The sequence below is a fragment of the Trachypithecus francoisi genome, unplaced genomic scaffold (genome assembly GCF_009764315.1).
Source record: "Trachypithecus francoisi isolate TF-2019V2 unplaced genomic scaffold, Tfra_2.0 Lachesis_group5, whole genome shotgun sequence".
In the NCBI taxonomy this organism is placed as follows: domain Eukaryota; kingdom Metazoa; phylum Chordata; class Mammalia; order Primates; family Cercopithecidae; genus Trachypithecus; species Trachypithecus francoisi.
This window is the reverse complement of record NW_022681470.1, coordinates 59,044,553-59,072,220: the sequence shown is the minus strand read 5'-3', so window position 1 is coordinate 59,072,220 and position 27,668 is coordinate 59,044,553. Positions and strand designations below refer to the sequence as shown.

The 27,668-nt window shown below is 48.3% G+C and overlaps 1 protein-coding gene across 2 annotated transcripts in view; it reads right to left on the bottom strand.

The window, feature by feature from the left end:
* LGR6 (leucine rich repeat containing G protein-coupled receptor 6) overlaps window positions 1-27,668 on the bottom strand; it is a 126,392-nt gene that overhangs the window by 60,120 nt on the left and 38,604 nt on the right. For both annotated transcript variants that reach the window (XM_033198351.1, XM_033198352.1), the window contains exon 4: window positions 24,262-24,333. In XM_033198351.1, coding sequence (XP_033054242.1) covers window positions 24,262-24,333 — 72 coding nt within the window. The remainder of the gene's footprint in view (window positions 1-24,261; window positions 24,334-27,668) is intronic.

Genomic DNA, 27,668 nt, shown 5'->3' with positions numbered 1-27,668 from the left:
GAGGAAGGAGGAGGAGAAGGCAGGGAGAAGGAGAACAATGGAAACATCAATTAAGCCTTTTAAAAGTATAAAACATGATAGACATGAGACAAAACATCATTTATATTTTTCCAGAATATAACTCATTTTCTTAAAATAATTTAATATATTAGCACAGATGGCAAAGATTTTGATGAAATGGATAGTTTTCAGGAAAAGATAGTGCCCAAAACTGACTAAGAAGTAGAAAACCAAAGAGATCAAACACTAAAGAAGAAATCAGAAATGTTATCAAAGAATTTGCTCTTCAAACACAGGTTGGGGTCCAGGAAATTTGTCTGTACATTTTTCCAAACTTTCAAGTAAAAAATAATTTTCATGCTCTATAAATTGTTCCAGGGATAGAAAAGGCTGGAATGATACTCAATTCATTCTTGGAACTCAGTTTAACCCAATAACAAAAGCGATCAAAGAGAGTACAGAAAACAAGCTATAGCCCATTCTCATTTATGAATATTTTATTAGGATGTACATATTGTAATTACAATACTGGCAATAAAACATAGTAAGAATAATCTACCACCATCAAGATGGGATTATCCAAAGAATACTGATGTTGAAATAATAAATTCTATTATAGTATAATGGATTTAGTACACTTAACTGTAATATATACTAAAAAAAACCACTTAGCAACATTTAAAACTTCTAATTTTTAAAAAATGTAAAATATTGAGATAGAGAACGATTTTCTCAACATGGTAAACTCTATTATCTCAAAGGATATCCAGTATCATACTTAATGAGAAAATACTAGAGATCTTCCTCTTAAAATCCAGAACAAGATAAACATGTTCCTTGTCATAATTGCTAATAGTCATTGTTCTGAAAGCTCTAACGCAAAAGACAGGAAACAGAAATAAGAGGTATAATTATTACTTACGAATAATATTAGATATCTAAAAATTCCAAGGGAATCAATGATAAAGCCTTAAGATTAATAAGAGAATTTAATAAAGTGATCAAATACAAGATGAATGTGTACGCCTCAATACTTTCCTAAATTCCAACAATAAACAGAAGAGACAATGATGAAAATACCCCCTTTACATTAGCGATAGCCACCAAGGAAAGCTCATAAACAAACACAACCCAATAAATATGGAATAATTCTAACAAGAAATGAGTCATTAATGAAAAAAAAAACAAAAACTATAAAAAGATTACCGAGATATATAAAAGATGTTTTGAATTAAGAGAAATAATAAATCCTGTAGGAGAAGACTATACTTTTTAATTATGTAAAGCCTCTACAAATCAACTTACAGACAATGTAATTCCAATTAAGATCCCAGTGGGACATTTTTGGCAGGAAGTGATGGCACCCTCATAAAATAAAACTAAAGTTCATGTCATATAATAAATAGGTGAGCAAAATATAACAGAAAAATAAACAGGGACTGCTCCTATTAAACATTAGAAACTTAATAAAAATCCACAAAGAAATTATCATAGCTAATAAATGAGTACAGCAAACCTGCAAGATACAAGATCAACAGACATAAATCAATTGGATTTCTGTACACTTGCAATGAGTATTCCAAAAAAGAAACTAAGAAAACAATTCAATTTAAAATAGCATCAATAAGAACAAAATACTAAGGAATAAATTTAACAAAAACAGTGCAAAACCTGTACTCTCAAAATGACAAAACATTGTTGAAAGAAATTAAAGAACACCTAAATAAATGGGAAAATACCCCATATTCATGGATTGGAAGATAATATTGTTAAGATGGCAATACTCAGCAAATTGATCTACAGATCCAATGCAACTACTATCACAGTCCTAGTGGCCTTTTTTCAGAAATTGACAAGCTGATTCTAAAATTTATATAGAAATGCAAGGGAGCAAGAATAGTCAAAAAAATCTTGAAAATAACAAAGTAGGAGGACTCACTCTTCACCATTTCAAAACTTACTACAAAGCTACTTAATGCAGACCATATAGCACTATATAGTAAGGATAGATATATAGATCAATTGAATAGAATTCAGAGTCCAGAAATAAATTCTTACATTTACAGGCAATTGATGATCAAGAAGAGTGCTAAGACAATTCAATAGGAGAAAATACGCTTTTTTTTTTTTTTTTTTTTTGAGACGGAGTCTCGCTCTGCCGCCCAGGCTGGAGTGCAGTGGCCGGATCTCAGCTCACTGCAAGCTCCGCCTCCCGGGTTTATGCCATTCTCCTGCCTCAGCCTCCCGAGTAGCTGGGACTACAGGCGCCCGCCACATCGCCCGGCTAGTTTTTTGTATTTTTAGTAGAGACGGGGTTTCACCATGTTAGCCAGGATGGTCTCGATCTCCTGACCTCGTGATCCACCCGTCTCGGCCTCCCAAAGTGCTGGGATTACAGGCTTGAGCCACCGCGCCCGGCCCGCTTTTTAAAGAATAGCATTTGGGATGACAAAAATGTTGTGCTGGAACAAGTGGATATCTACATGCAAAAGAATGTAGCTGGACCTCTACCTGCATTGTGTATGTGTGAACCATATACAAAAACTAAAATGGTTTAAAGACCTAAAACTACTAAATTCTTAGAAAACAACAGGCATATATCTTTCTGACCTCATATTAGGCAATGGTTTCTTAGATATAACACCAAAAGTACAACAAACAAACCAAAAAATAGACTAATTGGACTTCATTGAAATTAAAAACTTTTGTGCTTCAGAGGATATTATAAAGAAAGTGAAAAAGACAAGACAGAATGGGAGAAAAACATTTTCAAACCATATATCTGATAAGGGCCTTATATCTTTAATATACAAAGAACTGTGACAACTCAACAATCAAAAGACTACCCAGTTAGAAAAGAGGCAAATGATCTAAATAGACTTTTCTCCAAAGAAGATACACAAATGGCCAATAAGTATATAAAATGATCCTTAACATCGTTAGTCATCAGGAAAATGCAAATCAGAACCACAACAAGATACCACTTCACACCCACTAGGATGGCTATAATCAAGACAATAACAAGTGTTGGCAACGATGTGGAGAAATTGAAATGCCCATACAATACTGGTAGAAATATAAAATGGTGCAGTCACTTTGGAAAAGAGTTTGATAGCATTTCAAAAAGTTTTACATAGAGTTACTTATATGACCCAGCAATTCCATTTCTAGTTATACACCCAGGATAACTGACAACATATGTGTACATAAAAATTTGTACATAAATGTTTTTAGCAGCATTATTCTTAATAACCAAAAGGTAGAAACAGCCCAAGTATCCATCAACTGATAAAGAGGTAAAATAAAATGTGGTATATCTATACCAAGCAATATAATTCAGCTATAAAAAGGAATAAAGTGGTCAGGCGGAGTGGCTCACGCCTGTAATCCTAGCATTTTGGGAGGCTGAGGTGGGCAGATCACCTGAGGTCAGGAGTTCAAGGCCAGCCTGGCCAACATGGTGAAACCCCGTCTCTACTAAAATACAAAAATTAGCCAGACATGGTGACATGCACCTGTAATCCCAGCTACTCAGGAGGCTGAGACGGAAGAATCGCTTGAACCCGGGAGACAGTGGTTGCAGTGAACCAAGATCACACCCCTGCACTCCAGCCTGGGTGGCTGAGTGAGACTCTGTTTCAAAAAAAAAAAAAAAAAGGAATAAAGTGCTGTTACATGCATACATATATACATGGATGAACCTTGAAAACATTGTGCTAAGTAAAAAAGCCAGACATTAAAAGCTACATATTGTATTATTCCATTTATATAAAATGTCCAGAACAGGCAAATCCAAAGAGACAGAGAGCAGATTACTGGTTGTCTGGGTCTGGGGGAAAACGTGATGGGGATGCTAATGAGTAAGAATTTTCTTTTTGGGGTGACAAAAAATATTCTAGACTTATGGGTGATAATTGCACAACTTGGTAAATATGCTAAAAATCACTGAAATGCATACTTTAAAAGAGAGAACTTTATGCTGTGCAAATTATATCTCAATTTTTAAATATTTAAAGCTAAAAGTCTTATACTAGTGAGGTATTAGCACAATTTTAAAGAGACAATAAACCAGACGCTGACATGATACGTAAAGCAAGCATGTGTGTTTGTAAGAGTATGTGTACTCATAGAGAAATAACACAGAAATGTTAACAAGCATTGTGTCTGGGTGGTAAAATTGTGGGCGATTTTTATTTTCTTCTTTTTATTTTTTGTATTTTCTAAATTTTCTACAATGAGTCAGAGCAAAAATAAACATGTTTTTAAAAACAAAGTGCGTCAGTGTATAATTAAGTCCCGGACTGTTGGAGAGCTGAGCTGAGGGGGGCCGGCCAAGGCAGTGCTCCACAGACTCTGCAGCCTGAGCGGGGAAGGGTGCTGGGGAGGGAGATGAGGAGCAGGCAGTGGAAAGGGATTTGCTTAATTTCACCTGCTCTGTGTCCCACCTTTGCCTGGATTTCCTATCCAATCAGTCACCAGATCCTGGTAATGGAATCTCAAGGCCACACCCCCTCCTCCTGACCCCAAGGCCACTGCTGCGGTCCAGGCCCCCTCCTGAAGTGATCTCCTAACTGGCCTCACTCATGGCCCATGGCAGAAGCTCTGGGGTCCACTATGGACAGCTAGGTCCACGTGCTTCTCTGGGACACACATCTATCTGTTTCCATGAAAACCCTGTGGTGAACCTCCCTCACCTGTGAGGTAGTCCTTAGCTGGTCATCAAAAGCCATGGTCCTCTCTGCAGACTTATCTGCTACACACAGGTCTTCCTTCAAGCGTGCAGGCAGTGCTACAAGCACAGGAAGCTGTGCCTGCACCAAACCAAGCTGCCATTCTCTAAATCAATGTCACACCCCATCCCCGTGCCCCCAATTCACTGCCTTCACACTTCACTCAGGCTTTCCCTCCTAGCAAAAGATGTCTTTTCAACTCTTTTCTCTTTCTTTTTCTCTTTGTGTGTGTGTGTGTGTGACATACAGACAGAGTCTCACTATGTTACAGCCCAGGTTGATCTTCAACTCCTGAGTTCAAGAGATCCTTCTGCCTCAGTCTCCCAAAGTACTATTACAGGCATGAGTCACCTCATTCAGCGTCCACCAGTTCAACTCCTATTCTACCTTCAAAACTGGCACAGTGATGGCACATTCACCCAGCGAATACTTGCTCCTCCCCTTCCCACAGCACTCTGGACTTTGCATATGTACCTGCTGTATTTATTCTAGCATGTACTATTTGTGAACATGTCTCTCAGCCCTTATTTGGTAACGAACTCACTGAAGGCAGGCACATCAGCACCTGGCATGGGGAAGTGTACAACACGGATCCGCAGAATGCAAACATAATGGAAGGAATGACCTACATTCACTCACGGCAGGGGCAACTCACCACCAGAGGGACCATTCCTGAGGTCAGGGGTGGAGGAAGTATCTTTCCCTTCCTGGATAATCTAGTTTTGCAGCAAAGCCTGACCAGAGGTGAGGAACCCCTCAAGTCTATTCCACTCCAGCTCCTCACAGTCAGAGTTTCTCTGAGCTGCACAAAGCATCCTGCCTCAGGCTCCCTCCCTGGTGGAAAATGATGTGGTAGGAGCCAGTTCTGGAGATTAGTCTAACAAGAATAGTAGGCCGGGTGCAGTGGCTTATGCCTGCAATCCCAGCACTTTGGGAGGCCAAGGCGGGCAGATCACTAGGCCAGGAGACCGAGACAGTCCTGGCTAACACGGTGAAACCCCGTTTCTACTAAAAATACAAAAAATTAGCCAGGTGTGGTGGCATGCGCCTGTAGTCCCAACTACTCGGGAGGCTGAGGCAGGAGAATTGCTTGAACCCGGGTGGCAGAGGTTGCAGTGAGCTGAGATTGGGTCACTGCACTCCAGCCTGGGCAACAGAGCTCTCGCTCTGTCTCAAAAAAAAAAAAAATAGTAGGACCATCTTGGCCAGGCGCAGTGGCTCACACCTGTAGTCCCAGCACTTTGGGAGGCTGAGGCAGGCGGATCACAAGGTCAGGAGTTCGAGACCAGCCTGACCAACATTCTACTAAAAATACAAAAAATTGGCTGGGAGTGGTGGTGGGCACCTGTAATCCCAGCTATTTGGGAGGCTGAGGCAGGAGAGGAGAGTTGTTTGAACCCAGGAGGCGGAGATTGCAGTGAGCTGAGATCACACCACTGCACTCCAGCCTGGGCAATAGAGCAAGACTCCATTTCAAAAAAAAAAAAGAATATTAGGACCATCAGTTATCATGCACTCAGGATGTACCTGGCATTGTGCTAAGTCTTCCTATATGTCATCTCATGAGTCTTCAAAACAACCACTTTATTATTCCCAGTTTGTAGATCACAAAACTGAGGCTCAGAATGTTTGGACAATTTGGTTATGGTCCTTTATCTAGAAAATGGCAGAGCTGGTTTTCACAGAAAAGCAGCACTATTTTCAGAGACCCTAAAATCACACACCACCCTTTCAGCTAAAAGGAGACAGATTATTTGCGCTGCCACAGTCTGGAGTCCCCAGACTGAGCCGTGACTCGAGTGTGCTGGCCCCTATGTCAGGATGTCTTCCTGCGGGGTGTGTTGAAGCCCTCGATTAAGGGGCATAGTGAGAGTGACCATGCATGTGCCTGACACAGTGCTTGGCAGCCAGCAAATGCTCCCTAAGGCTTTACTTTCCTTCTTCCCTCTGACTTTAAAGTCTCAGAGCAGTCTAGACAGTCAGATTCAGGACACTTGTCAGGGAGAGAGAGGAGACAGGAAGCATACCCATCTGGTTTGGGCTGGGCATGGAGCCCTTTCTCAAACTTTTCCAAAAGGCTACCATTTAGTGTCCCAATCCCACAAGTCCGAAACCAGATCTCTAGGCAGTACCTAAAGGCTATGTATTGTCAGTGCCCTGTTCCTTTCCACAACCTGAATTCTTGTCAGGTTCTTCTCCATGCCTCTGGCAGCAGGTAGTTGCTGGCAAACTCTGGTCCAGCAGGGCATTTGGCTCAGCTGGTGCTGGCTGAATTACAGAGCAATCCTGCTGCTAACCGCCCATGGTACCTTTCATCTACGGGAGCCCAGGGCCTGCACCCACTTTACAGATGGGAAAGCCAAGGCGAAGAGACAAGAAATAGTTATAAAGAGTGAGGATGCCTGGTTCTGGTATTTAGTGTTCTCCATGTGTTCCCCAGCAGGCCCAGAGTCAGATGGAATTATTCTAGGGGGGCTTCCTGGATGAGGTGAGAGCTGTATTGATGCAAGCAGTATAGTCAAGGCTTCACAGAAAGGAAAAGGAAAGACTTCCTAGTCTGAGAAACAGCTTAAGCCAAGGCACGGAGGTAGAAGGACAGGTTTGGGGAGGTAGGGGAAGAAGGGGAAGTGGCTTCGCTGGAGTAGAGAGCAGAGTATAGGGACACGAAGGTGAAAACAGATATAATTTAAAGGAAGATTTGCCCCAGCTGGTCAGCGGTCTGTGGGTGGTTTCTGATCAGAGGAGTGAGATGACATAAGTGGTGCCATTTGATGACTTGGAGGAGCCCTGGGCACCCCCTTCACCACACCCTCTCCAACCTATTTCACCTCAACAAAAGGCAGAACTAAGAATCTGGGGACTATTCGTTTGCCTCCAGTCTCCCCCTCATCCCCTCAATCTGACACACACCAGTCTGGCCCCTCCCTCGTCAGTCCTCCTTCTCCCTCCTCTTCTCTCTCTTTCTCCTTTCCGTCTCCACTTTCCCATCTCCTCTCCCTTCCAGGTGGGCTCCCCTCCAGCCTCCCACACTCTAGATGTTCTGAGGGGGGGTTTACTCTAAGGCCCTTCAGGCCCCCAGTTAGCAGATGTGCAGCTGAGAGGCAGCTAATGGGGGCCAGGGAGGATGCCGGGCTGGGGCTGGGAGCAGAGACAGCTGCATTGGCCCCAAAGGCCTGGTGGCTCCCTGAGGAGCCCAGCAGCCTCATTCCTGTCAGCTGCAGCTGTCAGCAGGAAGGAAAGGGGAAATGGCTGGGGGAGTCCTGCCTGGAGAATAGAGCCTCCTGGTTTCCCGGCTGGGAGGCATCTGAGGCTTCCTCTTCTTCCCTCTCCTGCTCCCCACACCCCAACCTGGAGCTCTGGAAATGGTGAGTGTCCCTATGTAGTCTTCAATGCTGCACCTGTAGCCCCTGCCTCTCCTTTCCCCACGAAGGCTCAGGGGCTGCAGGGACACAGATCATCCTCACATAGCAGGTAATTCTAAATAATGTGATTGTTGGCTGCAGAAGACACTGAATGGCTTTTTTTAAATAACAAGTTTCTTTTCCCATTCCTGTTTTATTTAGGGTGATCCATATACGAGTGTGCAGGCTCTGACAACACACTATCAGACAGTGGAGGCCTGCAGCCTCCTTATACCTTCTCTCTGTGAATTCACAGCACAGAGAGCCAGTGCTTGCAACGGCAAGCCAACAGCATTGCCTACATCAGGCTGTCATCCATGATCATCTCTTTTTAAACCCCTTGAGTAGCTTTCCCGCTTTTACTCCCCTCTCAGCTCTGTCTGTTATGCCACCTCCCCGAAACATGACAGCAGAGGGCAAGCAGGGCCCTTCTCCCCCAGATCTGTTCTTCCTCAGAACTTCCTGGGTGCTCTGAGGAAGAACGTAGAGGAAGGGGGAACCGGGAGTTACGGCAGAAAAAGCATGGACTCAGGAATCAGACATACCTGAGTTTAAACTCAAGCTCCAGATCTTACAAATTGTGGGTTGCCGAGCAAATTACTTAACCTCTCTGGTCCTGTGTTCCCATTCATTAAAATGTACAATTATAAGCAAAGACCACTCAGTGCCTACTATGTGCCACATATTGTACTGGCAATGGGGAAGCCTGAATGTTAAAAAAGGACATCCAGTCTGGGTGTGGTGGCTCACTTCTGTAATCCCAGCACTGTGGGAAGCCAAGGCTGGCAGATCACCTGAGGTCAAGAGTTTGAGACCAGCCTGGCCAACATGGTGAAACCCCATCTCTACTGAAAATACAAAAATTAGCTGGGTGTGGTGGCGGGCGCCTGTAATCTCAGCTACTCAGAAGGCTGAGGCAGGAGAAACGCTTGAACCTTGAAAGCGGAGGTTGCAGTGAGCCAAGATTGCACCACTGCACTCCAGCCTGGGTGACAGAGCGAGACTCTGTCTCAAAATAATAAATAAATAATAAAAATAAATAATAAATTAAAAAATAAAAAAGGACACTCAGTCTCCACCCCCGTGGAACTCAGGGTATAGAGGGAAACAGGATGAGATAAGAGAGTAACAGTAGGATTGCAGGCTGTTCTGGGAGTGCAGCACAGAGGCAGCTGAATGAATCAGAAAAGGCCTCCTTCAGGAGGAGACATTCAAGCTAAGACCTAAAGGATGAGTAGGAGGTGGGAAGGATGAATTAGGCTGGTGAGAAGAAGGAGAATTAGAAGCAAGCATTCCAGGCAGAGGGAACAGCAAAGCACAGGAGCACAGGCTGCAGGCTCAAGGGAACTGCAAGTTACTCAATCTGACTACAGCATAGAGTGGGAGGGGAAGTGGTGAGAGATGGGCAGGAGCCAGGTCGTGGGTGCATTGTACGTTAGCCAAGGAGTTTGGGCTTTGTCTTCAGGACAATTGGGAGCCAATTCAGAATTTTAAGCAGGGGAGTGACATGATCACATTCGTGTCTTAAGATCCATCTGGTTGCAATGTGGGGAAAAGACTGGAGTAAGTTCAGAGTAGAAGCTGGGGGGCCTGTAAGGAGGCTGTCACAGCAGCTTAGGCAAGGGATGATGGTGGGCAGACAATGGTGGCCACCAGGAAGTAAGGAGAAGAGGACCTACTCCAGAGCGAACAGGATGTACAGTCACTGGGACTTGACTGATTGGATGCAGTGGTAAAAGAGTTAAGGATGACACCCAAGTCTCCAAATTAGGGAACTAAATGATGTTATTTCTTGAAACTGAGGATGTGGAGAAGGAATATGCATGGGAGATGATGGGCTTACTTTGAGAAATGTTCAGTTTGAAGCCCCGTGAGTCATGCAAGTGGAGACTCCAATAGGTCATTCATTGTACCAATCTAAGCTAAAGCTAAGGCTTGAGAACCATCAGTTCACAGGTAGTTACTGAGTCCATGGGCAGATGATAAACTCCCAGGGAGAAACTGAGGCACAGATAGGGCAGAGCCCCCAAAGAATTGTGCCATTTATAGGATGGCCAGGGGAAGAGGAGCTTGCAAAGAGAATGGAAGAGTGACTAGAGAGGACAGATCTAGGAGAAGGGGTTCTCCTTACAGAAGGCACAGGAAGAAAGGACTTTAAGGAGAGAGTGGGCAACATTATCACATGCTGCTATGCAATCAAATAAGGGCTGGAAAGCACCTTATCAGAAGGGTAAGAATGCTTCACCTGTAGATGAAGAACTGACGGACACCACTGGTGTGGACTGTGAAGGGGAGGAGAGAGCAAAGTCAGGAGTCGGCTGCAGTGGAGCCTCAGTGAGTGGTACCGGTGGCCCTGCTGCTTAATGGAGATCAGCCTGAGGAAGGTGCCTGGTATCTGTCATGCAGGAGATGCTCAAAGAAAGGTTCTTTCCTCTTTCCTTCCATTCCAACTCCTGCCTTCTCTCCTCTTCCCAACTGTGGTGCCTTGGCTCCCAGGATAGGGATAGGGCCAGGGTCACCTCTGCTGATGGTCCTCTGTGGCCTCCAGCCCCAGAAAGGTGCTGCACTCCCTACTCACCATGCAAAAAAGGCAGGACACCTTCCAGAGAAAAAGTAGAATTCTTCTAGGAAACATGGGGAGGGCAGAGAGAGCCGGACTTGCCCTATTTCCTTGGAGAAGAGATTGCTTTGCAAGGGGACAGCAACGATGTCCTCTCTGTGGGCTGCCAGGGCCCTGAAGGCACTGCATCCTTTCAGCGACTGCCACCCCACAGCAGCACACCCCACCAAACACCATGGGCCTTGCTCCTCCCTCTCCATAGTCCAGACCCCTCCCAGGACCTTCAGAGCCCTCCAGACCAGGCCTTGTTGGAGTCATTTAAGGCAGGGCAGAGGAAGGAGCTGGCTCCAAGTCCCAAAACAGGTGGTAGGGTGGTGAGGGAGGGACGCGACTTTGGCAAGAGTCCCCGGATGGGGTCACATTCCAGAACAACTGATCTTAGAGCCATCTGGTTGTAGTGGTCACAGAGGCTCATAAATAGATCATCCCCTTCCAGAGCCAAAGCATCTGCAGGCCTGGTCTGGGTTCCAGCTAGCTGCAGCGTCACCACTGATTCACTGGGCGACACTGGGAAGTCACTTCCTCTCTCAACTGCTTGGTTTCCTCACCTGTAAAAGAGTCAGTTGGACTGAGTGACCTCCATGACGCCTTCCATCCCCAGTATTCTAAGGTCCTGTGGTCTCAGGAGGGCAACCTCCACCCACGCAGCCTCAGCCGGTGGCCAGGGCAGGAGCCCGGTGTGCTTGCCGCCTTTTCCGGTTGCTGTGTGGATTTCCACCCTCCAGCAAGTGGCTGGCAGCCACCTGGGCTCCAACAGCTCATAAACAGATGGAAAATTACTCATACACTCTCGAAAAAAATCACACTTTCCCAGCCCCCGACCCTTCTTCTCTCATCAGGATGGCTGAGGCACTGGGGAGGAGGAGGGGGCAGGCAATGGCTCCAGGGGTGTGGCCAGTGGAAGGCTGCAGGCCACAGGTGCTGGCTCCACTCTTCCTGGCTGCATCCTGAGCTTTCTCTCACCTCTCTGGGATTCTCTAAGGATACTCCCAGAAAACATCACGAAGGGATCAGAGTGAGATGGTCATACACTTTCTCTTGCCCCCAGGCCAGGTGAGGAGAGTGTGACTGTAACATACCTTCCCAAGAAGGTACTCTAGCCTTTTCCCCTTTGTGTGGTATAGACAGCTAGGAAGTTCTTCCCAAAGTCTAACCTTTATCTGTCCAACTGCTTCGCCCAAGAGGTCATCCAGTACCTTTTACTGCCTCCAAGTGGGTCCACAACCAAACCAGTCTAAACCTTACATTTCCATCCCACGTGTACAAGTGACTGCAGGGGTATAAAAAAGGGGTTCTAAGGGTTGAAGACTTTCTGCAGAAAGTTCTTAGGGCCTAGGGGACAGACCTACGGACAGCTGATAATGATTGCTGTCCATCTCAGCTGAGGTTGGGAGAGGGCGCAGAATGTCCCAGAAACTCCTGAACAAAAGAACAGTGATTCCCAATTTTGAATTGCCTATTAATCCCCTGGGGGGTGGAAGCATGGGTCCTGTTAAAATGCAGAATCTGCATCAGCAGGTCGGAGGTTCTGCACTTATACTCCCAAGTGATGCCGATGCTGCTGGCCCATGAAGCTCACTTTGAGGGGCAAGGATCGGAGCAGTGGCTCCCAAACCTAGCTCTGCATCAGAATCACCTGGGAAGATTTTTTTTTTTTTTAATCCAGATTCTTGGGCCCCAGCCCTAAAGATTCCAGTTCAGGAAGTCTGGGGAGGGGCCTGGGGATCTACACTTTATAGCTTCCCTAGTGCTGTGCGGTAGACAGCTTTGGGAACTAGACCTCAAGGGTCCCTCACAGCTGCCCTTCTGCATAAAGTCATGGCTAAGAGCATGCATGAGCTTGGTACTCAGATGAATCATTTTACCAAGTGATCAATTCCCTATATCTTCACTTCCCCATCTATAAAAAGGGATCACAGGACCTCCTTTAGAGGCTTGTTGCAAGGAACGAGGTAGTCTGCCAAGGATTAGCCTAGAGCCTGGTAACATTGTGAGCACTCACCAAATATTAACTACCGATATGATTTTTATTACACACACTGGGCTTCACCTGGTTTTCATCATTTTAGTCAACTCTCTTTTAGCTTTTATTTATTTATTTATTTATTTATTTATTTATTTTTTTTGAGACGGAGTCTCGCTCTGCCGCCCAGGCTGGAGTGCAGTGGCCGGGTCTCAGCTCACTGCAAGCTCCGCCTCCTGGGTTTACGCCATTCTCCTGCCTCAGCCTCCCAAGCAGCTGGGACTACAGGCGCCCGCCATGTCGCCCGGCTAGTTTTTTGTATTTTTTAGTAGAGATGGGGTTTCACCATGTTAGCCAGGATGGTCTCGATCTCCTGACCTCGTGATCCGCCCGTCTCGGCCTCCCAAAGTGCTGGGATTACAGGCTTGAGCCACCGCGCCCGGCCGGCTTAGCTTTTATATACACATTTTACATCATGTTCGCTTGCACTGACTTTTCTGTCACAGAAATTTAAGTGCACAGAAGGGGAGAATGTATGGGAAGGGAGGGATGAAGATGGGGTCTTGGTGTATCTAATATTCCTACATCAGACCAAGAGCTGCTGAAAAGGCAGGGCCCTTGTTTTATTATTTATCTGAGTATCTCTTGTGTTAGGCATTTCAAGCACTCGTCGAAGTTTACAAAAACAAACAGATGGACAGAGGGATGGGGGATGGATAGATGGATTGATGGAGGGATGGGGAATGGATGATGGATAGATGAAGGGAGAGAGGAATGGAGGGAGGGAGGGAGGGATAGGGATGGAGGAATGGGGACGGATGGATGGAGGGAGGGATGGAGGGATGGGGGAGGGAGGGATGGGGGATGGATGAATGGATAGATGAAGGGAGGGAGGGATGGATGAATGGATGGAGGGAGGGAGGGAGGGACAGAGGCAGGGAGGGATGGGGGTGGATTAATGGATAGATGAAGGGAGGGATGGATGGATGGATGGATGGATGCATGGATGCATGGATGAATGGATGAATGGATGGATGGACAGAGACACACCAATAGTTTGGTCTCCTCTTCCCTCCTGACAGACCCAGAACTCAGGCCAGGGCTCTGCACTGGCATCAGCTGCTCAGGAAGAGGCAATAATACAAGAGGAAGGAGAGGTGAGGAGAAACTATGCCTCTGTCCTCTCCCCATGGGGGAGGGATCACCCACCTCCTGGCCCCGCCTGGGGGCTTAATTGCACCTACACCAAATCTGAGCTTTCAGTTCGCAACACCCGGGGTGCTCTTGCCTCAGGCCTTTCAGGCGTTGGCCTGCTTGAGCTCTGTGGGGCGCAGAGGGCAGCAGCAGTCCAGTCAGAGGAGAACATTCTGGCCCAAGAAGGCCCCAGCACCACAGCCAGAGAGGGCCAGTAGGAAGGCTGAGGAGCCCTAAAAGTCTGAGCTGAGGTGTCTCCCGTGGGGCCGAGGCCCCGCATTGCTCCTGGGTGGCCCAACTTGGGCCACCTCTGTCCCAAACCAGCATTTACGGCTGAAAGAATTACCCCTGATCCCCTGGCCCAGCCCACCACGAACACTCTCTTAGCATCTCTCAGGAGCCAAATTACCCATGTTCAGACCCCCGTGGGCTGCAGGGGGCTGCCCGCCCGCCCACCCACCCACCTCAGAGCAGCCTCTGCCCCAACACATGTGGTAATCAACTCCCGGAACCTTGGGAAGATCCAAATACAGTAGCATATAATCACGGAGCCCAAAATAGCCATGCCAGGGAGGCCATCTGCCACCTCGTGCATCCCTGGGGACCCCTTGGCTGGGCCCTACAGCACAGCTGGGCCTTATGGCCCTCTGGCTCGCAGGCAGGATGGGTGGTGCCAACAGGGTTCACAAGATCACCTGCACAGCTTGCAGATTTTGGAGGGGGCTTTTCCACAGCAGACTGGGCATCTTTAGGACGAGGCCTTAGATCAGAGCACCCCAGACCTCGGCCTTGTTGCCCTTGTTGCTCCCTTCTCCAACCAGCTCTGGGCCTCACTTGGCCAGATGCCCCCATGGTAGGCACAGCTGGCTCAGGGCTACTGCCCACTCTAACCCTCCTGTTTTCTTTTTCCTGACTCTAGCCTCAGCTTCTCACCCCCAAGTGCTCTCTCACAGGGTCCAGGCCCACTTTCCCTCCTCCCCTTGTAGTGGGTGAAATGGAGGACCCAGAAGACATACAACTCCCAGAACCTGTAAATGGGACCTTATTTAGAAAATGGGCCCTTGCAAATGTCTTAAGGATCTTGGGGTGAGATGGTCAGGATGATCCAGGTAGACCCTAAATCCAATGATAAGTATCCTTATCAGAGACCACAGAGAGACACAAAGAGAAAGAGGAGAAGGCCATGTGAAGGCAGAAGGCAGAGACTGGAGTGATGCAGCCACAAGGAACGCCAGCAGCTGCAGGAAGCTGGAAAAGGCAAAGAAGGACGCACCCCTAGTGCCCTCAGAGGTACCGCAGCCCTGCTAACACCTTGATTTAGAACTTCTGGCCTCAGAACAATGAATGAATGCATTTCAATTGTTTTAAGCCACCCAGTTTTTGATGTTTTGTTAAGGCAGCCCTGGCATACCAATACCACATCCTTTTCTTCTATAACAATGGTCCTTAATTTTCAGTGTGTGTCAGAATCACCTGGAGAGCTTGTTAAGACACAGGTGGCTAGGCCAGGCATGGTGGTTCAAGCCTGTAATCCCAGCACTTTGGGAGGCCAAGGCAGGCGGATCACGAGGTCAGGAGTTTGAGACCATCCTGGCCAGCATGGTGAAACCCCATCTCTACTAAAAATACAAAAAATTAGCTGGGCATGGTGGCACGCACCTATAGTCCCAGCTACTTGGGAGGCTGAGGCAGGACAATTGCTTGAACCCGGCAGGTGGAGGTTGCAGTGAGCCGAGATCGTACCACTGCACACCAGCCTGGGTGACAAAGCAAGAGTCTGTCTCAAAAAAAAAAAAAAAAGACTTTGTTTTTTATTCTCATCGTTAGTCCTTCACCCAAGGACATTTCCTTGTTGCCACCCACCCCCACCACGAACCCAATGATGTCTTCCTCCTTTCCTCGGTGCTCAAGAGATCCCAAAAAATGACTCCTTGAGAAAAATCCCCAATTTCATGCACAACAGGCTCCTTCCCTTGGAATCACCCCGGCCTCCCACTCGGGCCCTCTTGGAGATTTGCTTCCAGGAGGCCGTGAGTGGTAAGGTCAGTCATGGTTGGGCTCTTCTCCCGACACCACAAGAACCTCCTTAGCTCCATCCCAGCTTTATCTCTAACCCACTGAGGAATCTCAGGAAAGTCACCTCCTGCTCTACACCTCCCCTGCAGGTCTGTCTGTAAAATGGGGCTATAACTGCATTGCTACTCCTCACAAGGGAAGAAAGAAGAGCCATTTCTGGTGAAAAGCTCCTAGAAATGTCTTAATGCTCTTCATAAGAAGATGGTTATTAGGCATGACCAGCCTCAGGTGCTCTCTTGTGGACTCTTTGGGGTTGCTGATCAAGGCCAAGGGTCTCAGGGCTCAATGCTGATACCACAGTGTTCACATCCCCTACCTCCCCAGGCAGCCAGAACCATCCCCTCAACCCAGGCTCCCGTTAACTCTAGAATACCTAGGGTAATGATAGAAATAGGGCAATCCAGGAGCCCCACGCACGCCCCAGCAGAGCTCACAACCCAAGGTCAGCTCTGAGAGCAGGTGCCCTGGAAATACCGTGGTTCCCAAGCCTCACTGATGGGCAACTTCCCAAGGCTTGTCATCTCATTCAGTCCCCCTCAGAATTGCTTAAGAGGCAGCCCAGCACCACAGTCAAATGCATGGACTCTGGGCCAGGTTGCCTGATTTTGACCCTGGCTCTGCTATAAGTCACTTTATGGCTCTGTGCCTCAGTTTACTCCTCTATAAGATGGGGATGATAAGATATCCAGCAGTAGCCATCCCAGAGGAGTACTGTGAGGATTAAGTGAGAAAATAAATGCAATGGCTTGCACATGGAAAGTGCCATCTAAGTGTTGGTGATTGTTGTTCTCCTGCCCTTGGGCATTAGTCTGGGGGTACCATAGCCCTTTGGAGGGCGATCAGAGGCAAGAGATGAGGGAGGCCTGCTCAGAGGTCCCTTGCTTTTGGTTCTCCCTGGGAACACTGCCAATCCCTCCTAAGACCTCCAGCACTGGACAAAATGGTTCAGCCATTTTCTCCTGGAGCAGCTCAGGTCTTTCCTCCTCATCTCAACTCACAGCATTCCCAGGAGACTGGAAGGGTTCAAAAAAGATACTTTCCATTGCACAGTAAGGGAAACTGAGACCCAGAGAAAGCAAGCACCCAGTAAGCATAAACAATTCAAGAGCAGAGCCAGTAAACCCATTAGGAAGTTCCTGTACCTCTATGCATGACATTCACTTGGGACACCTGTCTGCCAATTATCCCACTGGACCCTCTCATTTTAGAGATAGAGAACCTTGGGCTCAGAGAGAGGAAGTGACTTGCCATGGCCTCGTAGCTAGTTAGTGATAGAGCTAGGACTTGAACCTAAGTCTCTGGATCCTAAAGATTATAGCTTTAGGAGATGCATTAAAGGATAGGGGTTAAGAACCTGGTACTTTGGAGGTGGAGCTAAACTAAGTCCCAGCTCTGTTACATCCTAGCTGTGTGACCTCAGGCAAGTTGCTTAACTCCTCTGGGTTTTAGTTGCCTCATCTATAAAATGGGAATAACAGACACTATTTACAGCGCTTTGGGGATTAAATGAGATATATGAATGTGCTTAGCGTATTGAAATGTGCGAAGAGGGAGCCACTCCTCCTTCCTATGTCACCTGAGCCCAGCTGCCTTCCTCGGCCCACAAGCACACCAGCACATCATTTATCCACCCTGGCTTCTCCACCTTTTTCCTGTCAGCAGGCAACCAATTTGTTTTGGATTGGCTGGCCTGGGCTGAGAGGGTTGGGATAGTTCTGCCTTGGGTTTCAGTGTGGAGTCTGATACTGCTCTTGATGCATTTCTCCAGCTCTAGACAATGTTTGCTAGTTTCATGTGGCTGTCCTTCGCAATTATGCATTTCCCCCCTAGAGTATCCAGGCTTGGGCTGTTTGGCTGTTTTCTCCCATTTGTTCTTGCCACTGTGCTTTTCCAACTCTTCTCCTGGGACCAGCCCGCCGGAGTTCCCCAGGACCCAGACCAGCGCAGCCCCCACTTCTTCTGCTTTGCCATGTTGTCTCCCCCTTGCCCTGCCTCACCCCCACCCAGTTTCTATTTTCCCCCAGGCTCTGCTGGCTTCCCGTGGTTTCTCTTGGCCTTGGCTCAAGCCTGGCATGACATGTCTGGCATGGCCATTCTCCCCCCTCCCACACTGGTCAGGGAGGAAGCAAGTGTATCTAAGGAGGAGGGTGTTGTGGAGCTGGGTGCTGCCTGCTCAGGTGCCAAGCCAAACAGTTTGTGCACCACATACAGCTGGGTCCCTGGGCCTAGAATGCCTGACTGGCCCCCATACCCTAGCCCTAGCCCCACTCCTCACTCGCACAAATCTACCTCTTACTGTGCCCCCATCTGGTTCTAGCTGGTAGAAAGGGGACCACAGGACTGAACCTTCCCTGAGCCTCCAGGAATGTCCAAAAGATTTTGCTTAGGTCCCTAAGTGGGCTTGGTCTGATCTGGGAACACATTATCCTAGAAGGGGCACGGTCAGGGGGTGCCCCTGATCCATTGATTTCCAACAGGAAAGATATTTCCATTTGCTGGTACACCTTGGGAAGCAGGGAGGTTCACCTAATAAGAGCCATCAAAAGGCAGCTTCTCTTGTAGCCTTTGGAGTTCAACAACTGGGTATAGGCCTGCCACGCCCACTCACCAGCTCTGACTTTGGAAGAGGCCCTGAACTTGTCTGCCTCCATTTCTTCATCTGATAACAGAGATGACAATTATTAGAGAGGGGTTTCTGTGAGGAATAAATCAGATAATATACGTAGAACTTCTCATGTAGTTTTAGGGGAGCTTTAGCCCGGCCTTGGACATTAGTCTGGGGGCACAACAGTCCCTTGGAGGAAGGTCAGAGGTATGGAATGATGGATCCCTGCTGGCACACAGGGAAGTCCAAAAAACTGTCATTTTTTTCCACTGTCTCCTTTCAGCCTAGCCACCTGGGCCTGCTTTTACTGTCGCTAAGACTGAAGGACCTGAATAAGGTAGAGCAGCACCTTACTGTGGGGCCTGAGGCGATCTCTCCCTGAATCTCCCAATTTCCAAACAGTTAGAACATAACACCTACATAAAGAATCTTTGAGCTGGATTACGGACCTCCTCTCTTCCCACCAACACACACACTGATGTCCTGCAGGTCAACTGACCAACTTTCTAGGTTCTCTAGGATACTTGGTCATCCTGCCTGCAGGCACCACAAACTCAACATGTCCCAGAGGGGCCTCAGCATATCCCCTTTCCCTGCACCCTCCCCAGAGCACTCACCTTCTGCGGTTCATTCATTCTTTCATGTCTTTTTTTTTTTTTTTTTTTCTGAGACAGAGTCTTGCTGTGTTGCCCAGGCTGGAATACAGTGGCACAATCTCGGCTCACTGCAACCTCTGCCTCCCAGGTTCAAGTGATTTTCATGCCTTAGCCTCCCAAGTAGCTGGGATAACAGGCACCTGCCACCACGCCCAGCTAATTTTTTGTATTTTTAGTAGAGATGGGGTTTTGCCATGTTTGCCAGGCTGGTCTTGAACCCCTGAGCTCAGGTGATCCACCTGCCTCAGTCGCTCAAAGGGCACGCCTCTCACAGGCGTGAGCCACTGCGCCCAGCCTACACGTTCTTAATAAGCTCTTACCACGCGCCAGACTCTTGCTGATGGTACACCCTGATGTCAAAGCCCAAGAACTGGGTGTCCGTTGAACTTCTCCTCTCCCTCAGTGCCCACATCCAGTCAGCATTACTACTACTAATGATCATTGTAGAAGTAGCAAAAAAAGGTGCTGTTCTAATTATTTTATGTATATTAAATGATTTCATTCTATCCTGTTGAGATACATAGATACTATTATCAGTTCCATTTTACCAATGAAGAAATGGAAACGCAGAGGGTAAGTAGTCTGCCCAGGGTCTTATAGGCAGTAAGTGAGTAAGTGAAGGAGCCGAGAGGTGAACCCAAACAATCCGACTCCAGAGTCTCACGAGTCTCACTGGAATGACTTCTAGATATTTCTAGTTTGTCCACTTCTCCTTTCACCACTGCCCCTGTCTGTCTCTCCCTTGGCCACTACCATGCTGCCTTGGTTTAGGAGCCTCTTCACTGACTTCCCCACCTTCAGACTGCCCCCTATAACTGCTGCCAAGGTAACTTTTCAAAGACACAAACCCTATCACCACCTTGCTTTCCTGCTAAAAGCCCTCCCATGGCTCCCAGCTGTCTTAAGAATAAAGTCCAGGCCGGGCGCGGTGGCTCACGCCTGTAATCCCAGCACTTTGGGAAGCTGAGGCAGGTGGATCACGAGGTCAGGAGATTGAGACCATCCTGGCTAACATGGTGAAACCCCGTCTCTACTAAAAATACAATCAAATTAGCCAGGCGTGGTGGCGGGCGCCTGTAGTCCCAGCTACTTGGGAGGCTGAGGCAGGGGAATGGCGTGAACCCGGGAGGCAGAGCCTTGCAGTGAGCCGAGATAGCGCCACTGCACTCTAGCCTGGGCAACAGAGCGAGCCTCCGTCTCTAAATAAATAGAATAGAATAGAATAGGAGTCCAAATCCTTAGCAAAGTCCTGCCTACTTTTCAGGTAAGACCACTTTTAACTCCAGATCTTTCCCCACTACTGCCCTTCCCACCAGTCCCCCAACACACACACACACACACACACACACACACACACACACACAGTTCAGCCAGCCAGACTCACTTCCTTCCAAATTCTCTAGAATTTACTTGTTTCTGAAAGATTCTCCCTGGGGCCTGAAAGCTTGAAGGGATGAGTAACTCCTCCCTTCTCAGGCCCAGTCGCAAGGAGCACGGCTACTTGCGCCAGCAGCGTGCACCAGCAATATAGCAGAAGCGGGAAAAGAGGCGGCCGGAAGACACCTACCCCGAAGATCGAGAAAGAGGCCATCCGGGTACCATGTAGCAGTTACGTCAGACTGAGACACCTCCTGTTTACAGGAGACTATAAAATCCCTGCCCCGTCCTCACTTGAGGCTGATGCCATTTTAGGCCTCAGCCCATGTGCCCCCAGGCCTCATTAAAACAGCATGTTGCTCCACACCACCTCCTGTTATCTGTTGGCAAGCTCTCGGGATTCCAGCCCATACAAGAACCTTTCAATTCTTTCTTAACTTTGTGCCTTTGCAGCGTGTGCTGTTCTCTCTGTCTGAAACGGCATTCCCCCCTCTTCACCTGATTCATACTAATCTTTCAGGGCTCAACTCTGGTTCTGCCACCTCAAAACATTTTGTTAAAAAAAAAAAAGGAGCTGGGCGCCGTGGCTCACGTCTGTAATCGCAGCACTTTGGGAGGCCGAGGCAGGCGAATCACGAGGTCAGGAGTTTGAGACCAGCCTGGCCAATATGGTGAAACCCCGTCTCTACTAAAAATAAAAAATTAGCCAGGCGTGGTGGTGCGCGCCTGTAGTCCCAGCTACTTGGGAGGCTGAGGCAGAAGAATCGCTTGAACCCAGGAGGTAGAGGTTGCAGTGAGCTGAGATTGCACCACTGCACTCCAGTCTGGGCGACAGAGCAAGACTCTGTCTTGAAGAAAAAAAAAAAAAAAAGAAAGGATCAGGGTGGGCACAGTGGCTTACTCCTGTAATCCCAGAACTGTGGGAGGGGAGACCAAGATAGGTGGATTGCTTGGGCTCAGGAATTTGAGACCATCCTGGACAACATGGCAAAACCAAAACCCTGTCTCTACAAAAAAATACAAAAATTAGTTGGGCGTGGTAGTGCACGCCTGTAGTCCCAGCTACTCAGGAGGCTAAGGTGGGAGGGTGGCTTAAGCCTAGGAGGTGGAGGTTGCAGTAAGTTGAGATCAGACCACTGCACTCCAGCCTGGGTGACAGAGCCAGACCCTTTCTCAAAACAAAAAGCAAACAAAAAAAAAACAAAAAACGGAGGATCAATGACTGGTTAGGTGAATAATCTCACAATAACATCATCATACGTTATAGCTGTGTGAAGTCTTTTTTTTTTTCTTTGCAAATCCCCCTCACATTGACTATATATTTGATCTTCCCAACACCCTATGAGGCAGGGAAGATAATTATCCCCCCCTTGAAGATGGAGAAACTGAGGTGCAGAGAGGCAAATGATACAGTAGTCAAGATCAGAGCCAGGACTTGAAGCCACATTTTTTGTCACACAGGCCAGTGCTCTTCTTGCAGGATTGCAAAAAGCAAAATCTACTCATCTGCCTTATAACTGGGGGAGTGGGGGACTTGACCTCTGTCCCCTGCCCTGTTATGCCCAGGCAAAGGAGAATAATGGAGCTGAAAGTGGAAGCTAATGGGCTGGTGCTCCCAGCCACAAGGGCTGCCCACTTCTCAGAGAGTGTAGGGAAAATTGTCTGCATTGCCCAAAAGCTCTATGTCTAGTCTGAAAGCAAGACCTTTAGAAGCCCCAAGAACTCAGAATATGTGATTCACGATTAAAAAAAATAAAAAAAATAAAAAAAAAAATAAAAATAAAAAGTTGGCCGGGCGCGGTGGCTCAAGCCTGTAATCCCAGCACTTTGGGAGGCCGAGACGGGCGGATCACGAGGTCAGGAGATCGAGACCATCCTGGCTAACACGGTGAAACCCCGTCTCTACTAAAAATACAAAAACTAGCCGGGCGAGGTGGCGGGCGCCTGTAGTCCCAGCTACTCGGGAGGCTGAGGCAGGAGAATGGCGGAAACCCGGGAGGCGGAGCTTGCAGTGAGCTGAAATCTGGCCACTGCACTCCAGTCCGGGCGACAGAGCGAGACTCCGCCTCAAAAAAAAAAAAAAAAAAAAAAAAAAAAAAAGTAAACTTAATTAACAACCTTAAAAGTGTGAAGAAGTCCAGTGAAAGTCTAATTTTTTTCCCTATGAAGTCCTCTTGAGACTGTGGATAAAATGTCAAATTCTTCTCACTCCTCCTCCCTTATTTTTGGATGTCCCTGCTGCGCTGGTGCCCTAGGCAAATGTTTAGTCTGCCCTGCGGGTGGGGAGTGAGCACAGGCTTGCCTGGCCTCTGGTCTTCCGACATTGGCTTCTAGGGGCACACTGGGTTGCCTGGCCCTGTCCAGGGGTAAGGCTGGATGGGAGAGGAGAGGGCTGGGGCCAGACGCCCAGCACTCATTGGGAAGTGGGGGTGGAAGCTGAGACAGTGCGGGGAGGCAGATTCTGCCACTGGGGCTGATTGAGCAGCTGAGGATTGCCAGAGACCAGACGCAGAGGCAGAAGGGTAGAGGGCACCCAGGGAAGGAGTAGGAGAGGAAAGCCCTCGCCACAGGTGGGTGTGGCACAGCTGCTAGCCAGGATCCCCCCAGCTGGCCCTCTGCGTAAGGTGGAATGGGGCCTAAATATCAGACATGGGAAGGAAAGTCACCTTTTCCCACCTCATTTCTCCTTCCACCCAAGGAGAAGTCAGAAGTTGTCTGACTTCCACATCCACAGACTGAACAGCGTCAAAGGCTGAGAATATGAGAGGCCTTTGTCCGAACACACTGCATGCCCAGTATAACTCAGTTTCCCCCACTAGCTAACTGCTGTGCCCCTATCCTGCCCCCCAACTTTGACTTCTCCCAAAATATCTGTTCACTTTCCCATCGGATGAAGTTGTACCTGATAATTAAGTTAGGTTCATCAAGCATGTATGAGGCACCTACTGTGTTCCAGGCCTCGGGCTGTGCACTATGTGGATGAAGCCCAGCGGCTCCCGCTGGGCTGGGTTACATCACCCTGGAGCACCTGCTCCCGCTTCCACCCTCAGGCTGGGTCTGGCTTCCACCCTCAGGCTGGGTCTGGCTTCCACGATGCCCCTGCTGGACAAGAAGGGAACTACAGGGCTCCTTGGAGAGAGGGATCTATTATGGGTGGCCTGTGAGTCCCTGAGGGCAGTCCCACCCCCAAGTAGAGAAAATGAGTATCTGAGCCTAGCTTCCTTCCCACCCACAACAGAGCCTGGGGCAAGAGCAGGCTAGGTAGAGGAGACAGCCCTTTCCTGATGCTTATTTTGGGCATCAGTCTCCACCCCTAACCCCAGGCTCCAATGGCGGAATGCCAGTCGCCCCAGGACCGCTGCCCTGGTGGCCTCACCTAGGGAGGTCCCATTCCCACAGTCCCCCAGTGGGGCCTGGGAGCCCTCCTTTCCTGAAATACGCATAGGAGTGTACACATCCACACACTGATGACAACAGAAAACCCCGGAGAAACCAAAGCCAGGAATGGCATGCTGTCTGGAACGTGGTCTGGGAGAGGGGGGCCTGCAGAGGAAAGGGAAAGCTGAGGCAGGGGGCCCTGGGCTGTGACTCAGGCCCCAGGAAGCTGGTGACTCCCAGACCGGCCCTCTAATGACTCACAGCGACTGCAGGCTCGGCAGCTCCCACAGTGCCTCTGCGGGGATTCCTCCCAGCTGGTTGTTCTGCAGCATCCTACGGGGAAAGAGAAAGGGCTTTAAGGACCCACAGGGCATGCAGAACTGGCTTGGGGGTGCTGACTCCTCCCTTGAACCCCCAGCCCCAAGCCAGACCTCTCCTTTTCACCCCAGCCTCAGAGCACCAGAGAGAGTCTGCTCCAGCTCCCCTGCCTTGTTAGTGCAGATTCAGAGGCTGCTGAGGTCCCTGGGGGGTTGTACATGGGGCAGAGAGGCCCAGTGTCCAGGGAGAACATCTCAGAAGGGACCCTAGGATGAGGCAAGGGTGAAGAAGACCATGGAGAGGAAGGAGAGAAGGCATTCTGAAGTCAGAGTACTTGGGATTCTGTCAAAGTTTGGTCAGTAAGGATGTGGGAAAACATAGGTTGTCAGTTTCCCTGTCTATTCATCTGAAAGGCTAAAAGTTTCTTTGTGGAAGGGGAGGATGTAGATGAGGGTAAGGCTGCCCGTAGGGTGTCAGGTCCCGAGGCAAATATAGTTTTTTGAGCCTTTGTCTATAGGAACAATTCAAAGTACCCCAGATGAATGTATCTGCACTATTCTCATGGCCCAGTCTCACCTAATCCCTCAAAGAAGTGCTGTGCCAGCCAGTGAAAATGATCTGCTCACTAGCTGCCCTGTGGGAACCAGGACCCAAGCCCCAAAACCCCACAATGACCCTCCAGGTCTTTATATCCAGAAATGAGAAGGAGAGCACACAGCGAGTTCATGGAAGAGCTGGGGAAGCAGGAAAGGAGAAAGTTGCTGACTGCCCTGGGCACAGTGAGTAAGCCCTACCCCAGAAGACTCAACCACCCCTTTATGGTGTATCCACCCATCTTTCAGAGGGGGAAGCCTTGGTCCACAATCATTCAGGTAATTCCACGCTTCAGGAAGAGTAGCCCATTTTCTGGTCCTTCAGTTTAATAATACAATGGCTAATGTGCCAGGTCCTGGTCTTAGGACTTGTATAAATTCAAAATTACCCTTGTTACAACTCCAACAGATAGGAATTATTATCATCCTCATGCTGAGGGTGCATACAACTGATAAGTGACAGAGCTGGGCTTTGAATCCAGAGGGTTTGGGTCCAGAGTCTACACACTTAACCATTACACCACAGCATCTATCATAGTGGTGCGATACAGCAAAAGCTAGAAAATGCTGAAAGGTAAGATGATGAGCCTGAGTCGTTATCCATGCCTCCTATGTGATGTCCTGGTCAGAGTCACATGTCATCTCTCTTAAACTCCTCTTACGGGTATGTGAAAATCTCAAATATGAACCCAGTCTCAGCATCACAAGAACAAAAGAATGCTGAGCTCACTGTGGGAATGGGTGGGGATAGGAGGAGCCCTTCATAGAGGCAAGGCTACAGAAGGGACAACAAAGAACAAAGACAGACTTTGGGGACCCCTGAGATTGGGTTCCTCCTTGCCACCCCAAAGGGTGGGGAAGGGGCAAGGGCCACACAGGGGAAGGGCCTGGCTGCAGGAAGGGGCAGAGCCCAGGGCTGTGAGCACCTGGAGGGCTCAGCCTCTTTCCATGCAAATTCTGTGTTCCTGAAGGTCTGCTGGCCTCCAGTGGCCCCTTCAATCCAGGCTCCACCAAGTGCCAGAGGGGCCTTTCCAGTTACAGAGTTTTGCTTCAGGGTTGGAATTCAAACCTGGGTCTCTTGGGCTTCATTAAAGTATAGTTGTCACAGGTGCAGACTTGGAAGTCAGACAGCCCTGATCCACATCCTAACTCTGTTGCTTCCAGCTGTGTGATAGTGTGCAAGCTACTTAAGCACCGTGGGCCTTAGTTTTCTCATCTATAATTTGGGTATGATACTGACCTCATGCACTGATTGTGTGGATCAAATAAAATCACCCCTGTAAAGCACTCAATGGCAGTGTCTCACACAGAGGACAAGTTCAATAGCACATTCACTGATACTATCAATTATCATGATTAGTATCTGGTCTCAGTGTTACCACTTACTGCATGACTTGAGTAAGTCACTTCCTGTCCACTCTCTGGACCTTGATTCCTTCATCTTTCAAAGGAATAGGCTGCCAGAAGGTGCATAAAGCCTCACTCAGTGGTGACATTCCATCCAGGACATTTCCTGCCCTCTGCCCCGCTTAGTGTTTCTACCCTCCCAGCCATCCTGACTTCTTTCATCTAAAGAATAGGCCTTCACTTCCCATCTCAGGGGCCTACCTTGATTCTCGTGCAGAAGCCTGAGGGTGCTTGGAGCAAGAATACAAGAGAAATGATGGCTGAGAAAGCAGGGGGTCACAGGCTGCTCATGCCTCTTCACAGGCCCCACTCCTCCAGGGGCCCAGGAGGCTACATCTGGTCACTGTACAGGTGAGCCTGAGCTCCAAGAGGCCTCTTAATGCACATCTACCTACATCACCTCCTAAGATTCCTCCATCCTTTCCTTTGTCAAATCCCAGAGAAACATCTAGAAAGATCTTTAAGGTTTCTGAATTGTACCTCCTACCAATGCAGACACTGCAACATCTTCTCAGGGCGCTTAATTTTCCTTCTAGTGCCAGGGAACTCATTGTCTCCCCCAGACAACTCATCCCATGCCAGACAGTCTGATCATCAGAAAGTCCTTTTATTCATGGAATCAACACCCATCAAGTTAGAGGTCAGCATGGCAGTCGGCTTTGGCCCTGACCCATTTCCCTTGATGTTCCTGGTCTCACTTGCCAGCCATCATTATTTTATTGAACTACAACTGGGTTATAAAGCTTGGAAGGAAACAGCCCTTTGTTTTCCAAGATGAGGAGGCGAAGGCTCAGAGAGGGAAAGTAACTTGCCCTAAGTTACAAAGCAAATTAATGGCAGAATCAGGACTAGGATTCAAGTCCTGTCTCTCAGGCCAATGCTTGTATGACGACATTTTCCTACTTCTCTTTCTAGCCCTGGTTCTATATGGAGACGCAGTCTATCTAATCCAGTGATTCTTAGCCCTGGTTGTACATCAGAGTCAACAGACAAGGTTTTAACTTTTTTTTTTTGTAGAGATGAGGTCTTGATTTGTTGCTCAGGCTAGTCTCAAACTCCTGGGTTCAAGCGATCCTCCTGCCTCAGCCCTCCAAAGCACTGGGATTACAGGCATGAGCTGCTGCACCTGACCTCTGGGATGATTTTTAAAATCCCAATGCCCAAGTCACACTGAAGCCCAGTTAAATCTCTGGGGCAAAGTCTCTGGGGAAGGAATATGAGGCATCACTAGTTTTGCAAGCTCCCAGCTGACTCTAACATGCAGCCATTGGTCCAGTAGAAGTCTAGTCCTCAGCACTCCTCCCCTCCTCACACATGTGAAGCATCTCTCTGGCCAGAGAGGCATTTGGG